The sequence below is a fragment of the Anomaloglossus baeobatrachus genome, chromosome 4 (assembly GCF_048569485.1).
Source record: "Anomaloglossus baeobatrachus isolate aAnoBae1 chromosome 4, aAnoBae1.hap1, whole genome shotgun sequence".
In the NCBI taxonomy this organism is placed as follows: domain Eukaryota; kingdom Metazoa; phylum Chordata; class Amphibia; order Anura; family Aromobatidae; genus Anomaloglossus; species Anomaloglossus baeobatrachus.
The window spans coordinates 234,871,880-234,885,451 of record NC_134356.1 but is presented as its reverse complement, the minus strand read 5'-3'; the positions used below and the strand labels follow the sequence as shown (position 1 = coordinate 234,885,451).

Sequence of the window (13,572 nt, the reverse complement as noted above, 5' to 3'; positions counted from 1 at the left end):
TATTTAGTCAACACAAACCTGCAATCATTTGATTGCTTATACTGTACATTGCAGTATGGAGAATATAGTTAAAAAAAGGCAAAAATGGCAGCCATGGAGGCCTTCAGCAGACAACTGAAATGCCAAGGTATGCCATCAGCATCCATCGATTGCAAGCATACACTGGCATCCTAGCTGTTTAATGCTAGAGACAGTGATTGACAGTGGCATTCAAATGGCTAAAAAGGTGGAAACAGAGCAAACTCATGTTTAATACTTACACCCCCTATCTAACCATTTTAAGTAAAAAATGCTTATACATACACTCCCTGACAGAAGTTCTGTTGTTTATCCATGTTATGTATATAAAAGCTTATAACCTGACTTTAAATTCATCCATTGGTTTTATAAATTACTCTTTTGAAGGCTGAAACCCTCCCAAATTTGGTTTAGATTATGAAAATAAAGTTGCTGAAATATTGATCATTTAATGAACACAGAAAGATTTCAGATTTTGGCAAGACAAAAGTTTTGTCGCCTTATCATATAATACACCCAATCCTAGTTTACATCCTCACTTGTGCTCACTAAATGATCGGTTAATTAGTGGGTGTGTATAAAAACAAACGCAGCACCTCAGACCTTCAGTTGAACTGTAACTTGACCTCTGACAACATGTCAAAAATCCACCCTGTGACCAAAACCTTGATTATCAAGAGGCTGGACACCAGATCCACTGCAGAGGTAGCTTGCACCTTTAATGTGTCTCAGTGTCAAGTACAAAGAATTGAAAAAAGATTTGAAGAGACTGGAGATGTTTTTGACAAGCCCAGGTCAACTGCTCAGAAGGAAAATTTGTTGATTAAAAAATCCAAAGCCAGCCCCTCTTCCACTGCAGCAGAGGTCCAACAGGCCTGGTCCCCTCAAGTTCCTGTGTCAACTAGAACAGTTTGTAGGATTCTGTCTCGAAATTGCCTCCATGCTCGAATCAGTGCCCAGAAGCCAGCACTAAACAATTAGTAATTAGCAATTAAAAAAAACGTGCAGCATTTGCCAAGTCCCACAGCCAGCTAAACAGATGGACGCTGGAAAAGTGGCAGACGGTGGATTTCTCTTATGAATCTTCAGTTTAATTACACCACAGCCTCCACAAATACTTCAGGAGACCTACTGAAGCCTGTATGAATCCAAAATACACTGAGAAAACAGTTAAGTTTGGTGGTGGAAAGATCATGGTCTGGGGTTACATTCAGTATGGGGTGTGCGAAACATTTGCAAGGTGGAAAGCAATATCAATAGCCTAAAATATCAAGAAGTATTAGCTACCTCTTACATTCCCAATCATAAAAGGGGTCAAATTCTGCAGCAGGATGGTACTCCATCTCATACATCCATCTCTACAACAAGGTTTCTCCTGGCAAAGAAGATCAAGGTGCTCAAGGACTGGCCAGCCCAGTCACCAGACATGAATATCATTGAGCATGTTTGGAGTAGGATGAAAGCAAACTTCGAAGACAAAACCAAAGAATCTAGATGATCTCTGGGAGGCATGCAAGACTGCATTCTTTGCTATTCCTGATGACTTCATCAATAAATTGTATGAATCATTGTTGAACCGCATAAATGCAGTCCATCAAGCTCATTTAAGTCCCACAAAATGTTATGGCTCCACTAGCACCACAACTTCACCAATGTTATGCAACATATCTTTTTATTAGAAGTTAATTATTTGTTTAAATTTCACTTTTACAGAATTACTTTCTGTGGGCAACAAAACATTTGTCTTGCCAAAATCTGACCTTTCTGTGTTCATTAAATGATCAATATTTCAGCTTTGCAGCAGCTTTATTTTCATAACCTAAACCAAATTTGGGAGGGTTTCAGCTTTCAAAAGAGTAATTTATAAAACCAATGGATGAATTTAAAGTCAGGTTATAAGCTTTTATTTACATAAAATGGATAAGCGACAGAACTTCTGTCAGGGAGTGTAAGATATGCCTATTTCCAGGACTACAGTTAAACTGTTAAAATACCATGGGTCTAGAAAAAGAGTTTACATAAAAAAATTGCACAAAATATTGAAACCTATAACAGTCAGTCATAAGCTGAATCTTTGAAGATTGGAGGAAAAAATTGGTATTATAGAAGATTCACACTGGATAGCTAATATTTGATCAACAGATACAACTTTCTGTGACTCCTCAGAAGTTGATCATTATTTGTCTTCATTATTTTCTAGAACAGGAATCAGGAATACCTTTAAGGGTATGTGTACATGACTTATTTTTTCAGGCAGCGGAATCCAACACATCAGTAAATGCTGGTGACTTCTTTCCTGAAGCATCTTTTTATCTTTTTTTTTGTCCTTTCCATAGTGCTTTAGTAACGTTTTTGGTTACATGTATTTTTTTGAGCATGTTTTAAGGGATTTTGTCATGACTTTTTGGACTGGTGTTTTTCCTCCTATTTGTGTGAGACCGATGAAGAAAAGAGGGCCCCACAGTATAAGGGATAAAACCCAAATACATATCATAAGCATATATGAGAATGGAGCAAAAGAAAAACTGATATGCAGAAAAATTTAGGGATCACCAAAATATCAAAATAAATATTTTATTGAAAATACAAAAAACCAAAGGCACACTTTAAAAACATTTAAAAAGCACCAACGTTAATAAAGAAACCACACAATGGGTGTGCATATTGTAGGGCAAAATCCATTCTCTAAAATCCAACAACATGAAATAGGGAAGAAAAAACGTGTGCCATGCCCTAATGTGATCACACCAAAATCACAATACAAAAACATGTGCAATAAACCTGAGATACTACATATACAATAAAGGGCAATCTTGTAAAGGCAACACAAGAGAAACAGGGACAAATACACAAGATGTGATAGAAAAATGCACGCACAAGACCTGTTTCTGCAAGGGCAAAGTGTTTAAATGAACAGAATCATGAGGGAGATGGAGGGAGAGGAAGACCCCACGCAACTCGCCACACCAAGGTGGCTTCCTCAGGGGTAGAAAGTGCAGAGTACCTGTGTCTGTCGAGAACCTATATATACAAGCAATAAATTGTCTTAAATTATCAGATAATTTAAGTTACCAGGTGTAGTGGAGATACACAGTATACAGTTAGGTCCAGAAATATTTGGACAGTGACACAAGTTTTGTTATTTTAGCTGTTTACAAAAACATGTTCAGAAATACAATTATATATATATAATATGGGCTGAAAGTGCACACTCCCAGCTGCAATATGAGAGTTTTCACATCCAAATCGGAGAAAGGGTTTAGGAATCATAGCTCTGTAATGCATAGCCTCCTCTTTTTCAAGGGACCAAAAGTAATTGGACAAGGGACTCTAAGGGCTGCAATTAACTCTGAAGGCGTCTCCCTCATTAACCTGTAATCAATGAAGTAGTTAAAAGGTCTGGGGTTGATTACAGGTGTGTGGTTTTGCATTTGGAAGCTGTTGCTGTGACCAGACAACATGCGGTCTAAGGAACTCTCAATTGAGGTGAAGCAGAACATCCTGAGGCTGAAAAAAAAGAAAAAATCCATCAGAGAGATAGCAGACATGCTTGGAGTAGCAAAATCAACAGTCGGGTACATTCTGAGAAAAAAGGAATTGACTGGTGAGCTTGGGAACTCAAAAAGGCCTGGGCGTCCACAGATGACTACAGTGGTGGATGATCGCCGCATACTTTCTTTGGTGAAGAAGAACCCGTTCACAACATCAACTGAAGTCCAGAACACTCTCAGTGAAGTAGGTGTATCTGTCTCTAAGTCAACAGTAAAGAGAAGACTCCATGAAAGTAAATACAAAGGGTTCACATCTAGATGCAAACCATTCATCAATTCCAAAAATAGACAGGCCAGAGTTCAATTTGCTGAAAAACACCTCATGAAGCCAGCTCAGTTCTGGAAAAGTATTCTATGGACAGATGAGACAAAGATCAACCTGTACCAGAATGATGGGAAGAAAAAAGTTTGGAGAAGAAAGGGAACGGCACATGATCCAAGGCACACCACATCCTCTGTAAAACATGGTGGAGGCAACGTGATGGCATGGGCATGCATGGCTTTCAATGGCACTGGGTCACTTGTGTTTATTGATGACATAACAGCAGACAAGAGTAGCCGGATGAATTCTGAAGTGTACCGGGATATACTTTTAGCCCAGATTCAGCCAAATGCCGCAAAGTTGATCGGACGGCGCTTCATAGTACAGATGGACAATGACCCCAAGCATACAGCCAAAGCTACCCAGGAGTTCATGAGTGCAAAAAAGTGGAACATTCTGCAATGGCCAAGTCAATCACCAGATCTTAACCCAATTGAGCATGCATTTCACTTGCTCAAATCCAGACTTAAGACGGAAAGACCCACAAACAAGCATGACCTGAAGGCTGCGGCTATAAAGGCCTGGCAAAGCATTAAGAAGGAGGAAACCCAGCGTTTGGTGATGTCCATGGGTTCCAGACTTAAGGCAGTGATTGCCTCCAAAGGATTCGCAACAAAATATTGAAAATAAAAATATTTTGTTTGGGTTTGGTTTATTTGTCCAATTACTTTTGACCTCCTAAAATGTGGAGTGTTTGTAAAGAAATGTGTACAATTCCTACAATTTCTATCAGATATTTTTGTTCAAACCTTCAAATTAAACGTTACAATCTGCACTTGAATTCTGTTGTAGAGGTTTAATTTCAAATCCAATGTGGTGGCATGCAGAGCCCAACTCGCGAAAATTGTGTCACGGTCCAAATATTTCTGGACCTAACTGTATGCAGTGTAACCTCCGGAGGTGTATGATGTGCATTGCTGTAATGGCTCCCGCATACTGCAATCCTGGAACCAGTAACCATTTTTAAACTCTTTTCAGTAATAATAGGCACACATTTTCAACCAAAAATGCACACAAATATGCCAAGGCTACTTCTGGGCATATTTTGAGCCCTTCAAGTGACTTGATTTATAAAATTTGGAGCATCTTAAGAGATAGCTATTTGCCAAATGATTTTTCTTACAATTTATATCGACTGTGTACGGGAATATTTAATTAACGTACAGCTCGAAATATTGTACTTTTATTTCTGCTTTTCTGGTAATGTACATTTCCTAGGTTTGTCCCATGCATGTAGCCATTATAACCTAGAAAGCTGTTTGCATGCTTTATTTTTTTTTTTAGACTGTGGGGTCCACAAAAAGAAGTTATGCCTCTTTTTGCTGAGTTGCAGGTCAAACTAGTCTAAGACTCCCTGTGCGTCCATGAAAATTAAGGAGAAAACGCAAAAACCATTTGCTTGCCATCCATTTGCTTTCCATCTTTAACATTATAATGGGCTGTGGAAACTTTGCCGTTTTTTTGGGGGGGTGCATTTGAGAAAATCCCTAATTAAATATTGATAGTAAAAACTCAAATACTGATCAAATATGATAGAAAACATTGCTGGAAATTGGACAAGAGAAATCATAGAGCTCTAATTAAAGCCTTATAAAGTATACTTTTTATTACATTTTTAGCATGAGGAAAACTAAATAATGGCCCTGAAAGAATAGCTTTGTAGTACTATACTATACACCAAAAAATGTCTAAAAACAGTAACTTTTATTAGTTAATATATATAAAATCACAGGGATACCAGGCAAACAGCAAAGTGGTGTGTATTAATTACATCAGGGTAGTTTATGGGGCAGAAACCAGTAAGGGTTACAGAAGAGATGGCCGGTTTAGGTCAAAGCATAGGTAGTCCAATAAGGTCGGTCAGGTCATGGGCCTTGCCCTGCACTTCCTCCTGCCTGACAACGGAGGTAATACCACCCTAATTTGTACGGTGCACCCGTTCCTTGATGGCTATCCCTGTTACTCCCTACTCTGCCACTAGATATACACCCTCCATTAAAACCTTCATAAAAGTACATTACAAACAAAGTCATGTAACACATTCACAGGTCAGAATATATACCAATTTACCCGCCAAATATATACATGTGTACACAAAAATATAAAACTTCCCGCCAGACCACAAAACAAGTATAAAACGTAACCCAATAGTAAGAGTAGGTACTTTAACTACCAAGGTCATGGTAAATGTCAGTCATAATATAGTAATGTTCCAATAAACACTACAATCTCTTGGTTTTGCATTTGAAAACCTGCCAGATTTGTTTTTTACAATTGTATGACATAAATGAGATGTATGACTAAGTGTTAGAGAATAGAGAAGATATTTTTATTTTGAGCACTGAAATAATAGGCTTTTGCTTGTCAGACTATTTCTATATGTTCCTGTTATTCCCTACCCTATTACATTATTCAGCAGAACTCCTCTGTGACTTTGATATATGATAAAATGTAGTCATATTCTGTTTGGTGTATGTAATTATAAAGCAGCTATTTACTCTTTCTTCTCTTTGGCTATACAGAGTTCTCGGGATAATGGATTTCCTGATTCAATAGATTATACGTGTCTTTTTTAGTATTCAGAAATTATAGTACCCGGTACTGCTTATTCCCGTATCGTCACCCTAGAACCTTCAATAGCCTTACTGGATGCTTTACAATTAAGCCTTGTTATAATCTCCGACTTCCGGCAAGGCTACACACTTCCAATCACTTATTCATTCTTTGTTAACTCAACATTAAAGATTGTCTGGAGGTACATGCATACACAAAAGCTAAAACACTAAGCATTCCTGTTGTAATACATTTATTTCAATATTATTACCTCTTCTTTCTAACTTCGTACATGTAATTATTGGTTTTGTGTTCACTAGAAGAAAAGAAATCTTGGCAAACATGAACTGTAGGTTTGAAACACTTCACCAAGGAAACTAAAAGAGTTACAAGCTGTGTCATAGCCCTGGCTATTGTCAGGGCGAACAAAAAGGAGTATTGCAGGACATTTTGAGTACAGCAAAGCCGGAAAAAAATGAAAAATCAGACAATGTTATTTGCCAGCCATTGTAAAATAACCAAAAATTAATCTGATTCTAAGAAAAAATGAAAAAGAAAAGATTTCCTTAAAATTACACACAGGAAAAAAAATGAATGCACATACAGGAAAAATGTGAACTGAAACTTGCATTCACAGAAAATGGTCTACACATTACACATGTGTTTGTTATTCTGAAGGGAAATAAATGGGGAAGGGGCAGGCAGGGCATCTGGAGGGCACAACCAACAGGGAAACACTGTTATGCCTCCTAATGCGGCTAGGTGGTGACATTTTGCTGGCCCCCAGCAGTGAGAATCGACAGTAGATAATTCAGTCACCAGAGAGCAACAATAAAGTTTCAAAGATACAGAGGAGGTTTATTTTAAGTGGACAGGGGTTTGTTGTGAGGTTACAGTATGGGGAAGAAAAGTGTGACAAAAACATTTGTGTGAACAAATTGTGAGAGAACAGTATGTAGAGAGAGAAGTGTGATGGGCCAATATGTCAGGAGAAAAGTGTGAGGGAACAGTATAAGGGAAAAGTGTTAGGGCGGCGTTACATGGTACGATATATCTTGCGATATGTCGACGGGGTCTCGGAATTCGTGATGCACATCCAGCATCGTTAGAGATGTCGTACCGTGTAACACCTCCGAACGACTGTGAACGAGTAAAAATACTCACCTTATTGTTGCTCGTTCCATAATGTCGTTCCTCCTTCTGCGCGCCGGTTGTTCGTCATTCCAATGGCAGCACACATTGCTACGTGTGACACCCCGGAAACGAGGAACGCAGCTTACCTGCGTCCTGCCTGTAATGAGGAAGGAAGGAGGTGGGCGGGATGTTACGTCCCGCTCATCTCTGCCCCTCCGCTTCTATTGGCCCGTTGCTGTGTGACGTCGCTGTGACGCCAAACGTCCCTCCCCCCATAAGGAAGAGGATGTTCGCCACCCACAGCGATGTCATTAGGGAGGTAAGTACGTGTGACGGGGGTTTAACGACTTTGTGCGATGCACAAACGATGGGGGCCGGTGTGATCGCTCATGTGATTGCACGATATATTATCTTATGTAACGCCGCCCTTAGAGGATAGTATGGGTGAAGGAAAGTGTGAGGGGACATTATGGGGGGAGAAAAGTGTAGAAGACAGTACGGGAGAGCAAGTGTAAAGTAACAGTATAGAGGACAAAAGTGTAAGGGGACACAGTATAAAGATTGGGTAGTTTGGGGAGCATAATCGAGAGTGGGCAGCATGCTGGGACAGTAAAAAAGGGACAGTATGCAGAGGGAGTAGTCTGAGAAGGGGCCTATCTCTAGAGGCTAGGCATTATAGTTGGACAGAGTGTTAGAAGACTGTGAAAAGGATACACAAATTGGAAAGGGGGCAGTATATTAGGGGAACATAAGATTGGGCTGTTGTGATGGTTATAGATAATCAGGGTAGACAGTGAAGCAGTTGTACTTAAGAAAGGTAGACAGTGTCATGAATATAGCTAATAAGGGAGGCCATTGTAGTGGTTATAGCTAATAGAAAGGTGGTTATAGTTCATAAGTACTAAGAGTGTGGATGAGGAATTATTTCATAGGAAAGGACATTGCGGAGGTCATAAATAAAAAAAGGGACAGTTCGGTGGTCACATTGTGAATAGTTTGTGCATCCAGCACTGTGAGGGGCAATTATTTAATCAGAGGAACATTGTAGGGCAGGTATTTTTATTCAGGATAAGTATACATTGTGTACAGACCTATTAGACGATTGAGTATTTTCACTATATTATTTTTATGAAGATTTTATACCCCAAGCTGTATAAAATGCTTATTAGTTTAAAGCATATCAGATGATCTGTACTTATTTAATGAGGGAGGGTGTGGTCTAAGAATATTAATACCCTTTATCATGGTGTACACAACTATTTCACTGCTTGCTTTTCTCAGGCGAAAGGACTCTGAAAAATCAAAAAATATTAAAAGTCTTACTGAGGAATGCAGCACTCTTTAAAAGATAACAGAGCATGATCATAGAATTATCAAAAGGTTTGTTGCAAATAATCAAAAGGGTCACAAAAAACATATTAGGAAAATAATCATGCACATTAAATGACAGAGATTTGAGAAGAGTCAAATGTAAAGCCAACAGGAACCCATTATACTCCAGTGCTCTCATATTTCAGAACTGCAACCTCCCCGGAGAGCCCAGGAGTACAAGGTGTTCAGTGCTCAGAGACATGACCAAGGTTAAAAATGCTGTAACCTGACCACCATTGAGTAAAACATATAAATTGAAAGGTCAAGACTGGCCCAAGAAATATCTGAAGACATATTTTTCAAAGGTTTTATGGACTTGTGAGATGAGTACCTCTTGTTGGACTAGATGGATGGGCACATGTGTGAATCAGCATGGGGTACAGACCTCCACTTCGACTTAAATGCCAGTATAGTGATGTTGGGATACTGCTTTTGGGCTGATAATATTATAGATAAACTAGTTAGACTTTTAAAGGATGAAGGTGGAATCAAAATCAAATCCCAAACTTTCTGCCAGTTTTAGAAGATGTTTTCTGCAAGTAGAGGTACAGGAAAATGTCTATATATTTCAAGAAAACCATGATTTTTCAGCAGGAAAATGCTCCATTCATGCATCACAGTACTCCATTGCTTGGGTTGCAAGTCCTTATTAGACGGAGTAAAAATCGCGAGGAAAATCACAATATCATTAGAAACAAATCAATATTCGCAGTGTGCAATAGCTGCAAGTGATCATAATATTATTCGATTCTCGCAAAACCAGATCTTTCAACTTGCTTAAAAATTATCGATTATCGGTATAAAAGTGTAATAAGTCGCTACTACCTCGTCAACACATCGACTAGAGGAGTGGATTATTTTTTGTGTGTAAAAAGGCGTGCTGTTTTTATTATTAATGGTGTGACCATCTCCAGCAACTTCACAAATAAAGACTCAAACATATGGAGATATTTGCAAAAATTTGGATTTCGACTTCTGATTTATTTCAATAGAGACTGGTGCGAAAATGTTCCTGCTCTTGTAGCTAACTTTTCACCCACATTCTTCTTTTGCACTTCTTTGGTGGTTGATCAAATCCTTCAACCTCAATAACGTGGAGCAAAATTATTAATGCCAGTAGATATCTCTCATACCTGGACATGGTGGTAATGGTGTTAGAACTTTTGCTGAGGGCTATTTGGCAGTTCATTCTAAGCTATTCTGTGGGTGCTTGCACTCCTATTTTTCCCACTACACACATTATAATTACAATACACATACCCACAATTCACAAAAACACCACCCGCAAGTGCTAAAATCTTGATCTTATTTTAAGGTGTGATACATGCTTTTATGAACGACTACAACTTTCTCCATTTTTTAGAGTATTAAGAAGTATAGCTAAATGACACATGTTTGAAAGTATCCAAATTCTATCCTAAACTCTGTGGCCCGACTAATCTACCTCTCCCCTCGCTATTCCCCAGCCTCACCACTCTGTCAATCCCTTCACTGGCTTCCCATTGCACAAAGACTCCTGCTGAAAACACTAACTATGACATACAAAGCTATCCGCAACCTGTCTCCTTCATACATCTGTGACCTAGTCTCTCGGTACCTACCCGTATGCAACCTCAGATCCTCACAAGATTTCCTTCTCTACTCTTCTCTTATCTCCTCTTCCCAAAATCACATACAAGATTTCTCCCATGCCTCCCCCATACTCTGGAACACTCTACCCCAGCATATCAGACTCTCAGTTACCATGGAAAGCTTCAAAAGAAACCTGAAGACCCACCTCTACCTACAATAACCTTCAGACCAGTACACCACTGTGCAACCAGCTCTACCCTCATCTACTGTATCCTCACCCATCCCATGTAGACTGTGAGTCCTCGTGGGCAGGGTCCTCTCCCTGATTATTGTACTTGATTTTATGTATACCCTTTTCAGTTGTTAAGCGTCATGGAATAAATGGCGCTATAATAATAAATAATAATAATAATTGCATATAAGTGGTCTCATTAATGACTATTCAAACTGATTAAGCTGTCTGTAGACATAAGCTCTGTACTTGATTTTTGTTCTGGGGCTGCAAAGAGAACCTAGATTCATCTCTGTTTAATGTGCATCATTTTTATCTGGGCTTATCCATGCGAGATATTTTCTCTTAATATCCTTAAACAATCAGCTGCTTTAACTTATTAAGCTCAATAATAGATTGTCATTAGAGGAGGCAATAAATATATGGTCAAGACTGTCTCGATCAGCATAACAATGGGCCCAAGGTGCTCTAATATTTACTCAAACACAGCTGTTCCTCATACTTTGGCTCAATAGAATTTATAGTTGAGTGGTTGAACTGCAGGCAGAACCACACATAAAGAGGATGTGATGCTAGCCACTACTTACAGGAAGTACGGATGGAAGAGTAGTCAGGCAAGTCGGGGTCTTGTAACGGGAGGACACTTATGAGCTTAAGGAGTAAATAGTGGCGTAGTCAAGTCAATATCTTAGGGTCATAAATCCAGGAGAGCATGTAATACGTTCAGGGAGCAAGCAGAGACGTGGTCACTGGTCAGGTAACGGTCCGAGGTCAAAAGGCAGGCTAGGGACAGGGATCAGGCAGAAAGGAGTCAAATAACAGTCCAGGGTTAGAAAACAAAGATTGGAACACTAGCAGAGACACAAGCCAACAGCACAGCTGCAAAACAAGAGAATAAAACTGGCAAGCTTCTGGGCAAGCAGGCTCAGTAAAGAACCCTGAGCAGGGAAGGTGGAACACCTGAGTAATCAACACCAACATGGAATCCAGCGCTGTCAATCAGAGTGCTAGCTCAGTAACTCAAGAAAGCGCAGCAGAGCATTTCCAAAGGAAAGATGTTCAGCACAGAGGAATTGTGACAGTTGAGCTGCTGTGCCTGGGTACACATTGAAGGTATACTCAACAGCACTTTCTTCTGCTGATCATGGGGTATCTAGAGTTTTGATCCCCAGTCATATTTTACTAGCAGTCTAACAAGACTAAAAAAAATCCATCATATCTGCTAAGGTAATTAAAGTTATAATTCCTATCCAAGTATGTTGCAAATTTTTATGTTTATTTGTTTATTTTATATATCAGGTGCATGTTTTGGAACTTCAAGTCAAAAGTTTCCATTATGAGCATTGAAATGACTGAAATCAGGTAAATGATAATCTTTCTACCAACCTTACGTGCCGGTGGAACTTTTCCTCCTTAAATGGAACAGCTTGAGTGAAAGCACCATGCTGTAATATTTTTGTCTTCTGATTGTTCGCGACCTGTAATAATTTAAAAAACGTCAAATGAAAATACATTGTGAAGCAATTATTTGAGTTAACAGACATATCTTGAGGAAAATATTCCAATTTGACATTAGCATTTTGTTATAAACTGTTTGAAACTAAAATATCAGAAGGATAAGCTTAAAGAATAACTGTTATTTTACTTTTTACATAAACCAATAGAACAAATGAAAATAAGCCACTTTGTAATATAACATCAGCAAAATCCACTTCTTTCTTGCTCAAGACTAATCATTTGTATTTAAAATTCTCAATTAGAGTTGAGCGAATCACATGGAAGTTCTGTTTGGCGGATTCAGACGGACTTTAAATAAATTAGCACAAAAACGGTCTCTTTGTAGGAGGACACTCCCATTTCATAACAATAACAATATTCTGAAAAAATATCTGTTTATGGCATTTTTTCAAAAAGGAGCACAAATGTCCCAAGTAATAAATAATCTTTATTAAATATATTAAAAACTCAACACACAATGAAACGGATGTTTACAGCAAAAAAACACGAAATAGCAGCAAACAATAACACACATAACACACATGAATACCGCAATGGGTTAAAGTGACAAGTACTGTGCAAAAATCTGCAACACCACCTCCTCTTTAGTTATATATAAATTGGGCTATTTAGTTAATTTTATTATGCTACACATAGCAAATACCTTAATGCCCATTATATCACTAAGTAGACAAACAAAAAAGAGGGTTAGATGATGTTAAATCACTTGTTAGATATAAACAAACTGTTCAGTCACTAATCCACATTGTGCATAATGTCCCAGCTGTGAGTGGAAGGTGGATCAGTAATCGGATTACGTCCTATTAAAGGCACTAAGCCCTGTTTGTATATAGGACTATATGTATAGTACAAAAAGGTGCAGATCCACCGGCCACTGCTGACAGCTCCCACTGGTAGGAATATCCCTCCTTCAAGGGGGAGGTGCGTTCGGTGTCACAGCGACGTCACCGCGACGTCACTAATCGGCCGGCCAATAGAAGCGGAGGGGCGGAGATGAGCGGAACATAACATCCCGCCCACCTTCTCCCTTCCGCATTGCCATCGGGACGCAGGTAAGGAGATGTTTGTCGCTCCTGTGGGTTTACACACAGCGATGTGTGGAGCTGCAGGAACAACAAACAACATCGTGCGGTTGACCCGACATTATGAAAATGAAAGACGCTACACAGATCACCGATTTTTGACGCTTTTGCGATCGTTTATCGTCGCACCTAGGATTTACACATTACGATGTCGCTACTGGCGCCGAATGTGTGTCACTAACGACGTGACCCCGACGATATTTCGGAAACGATGTCGCA

At 39.1% G+C, this 13,572-nt stretch overlaps 1 protein-coding gene across 1 annotated transcript in view; it reads right to left on the bottom strand.

The window, feature by feature from the left end:
- LOC142302376 (dynein axonemal heavy chain 3-like) overlaps window positions 1-13,572 on the bottom strand; it is a 2,626,214-nt gene that overhangs the window by 2,600,313 nt on the left and 12,329 nt on the right. The window contains exons 2-3 of the mRNA XM_075343433.1: window positions 12,915-12,933; window positions 12,140-12,231 (exon numbers count right to left, since the gene is read on the bottom strand). Coding sequence (XP_075199548.1) covers window positions 12,140-12,231; window positions 12,915-12,933 — 111 coding nt within the window. The remainder of the gene's footprint in view (window positions 1-12,139; window positions 12,232-12,914; window positions 12,934-13,572) is intronic.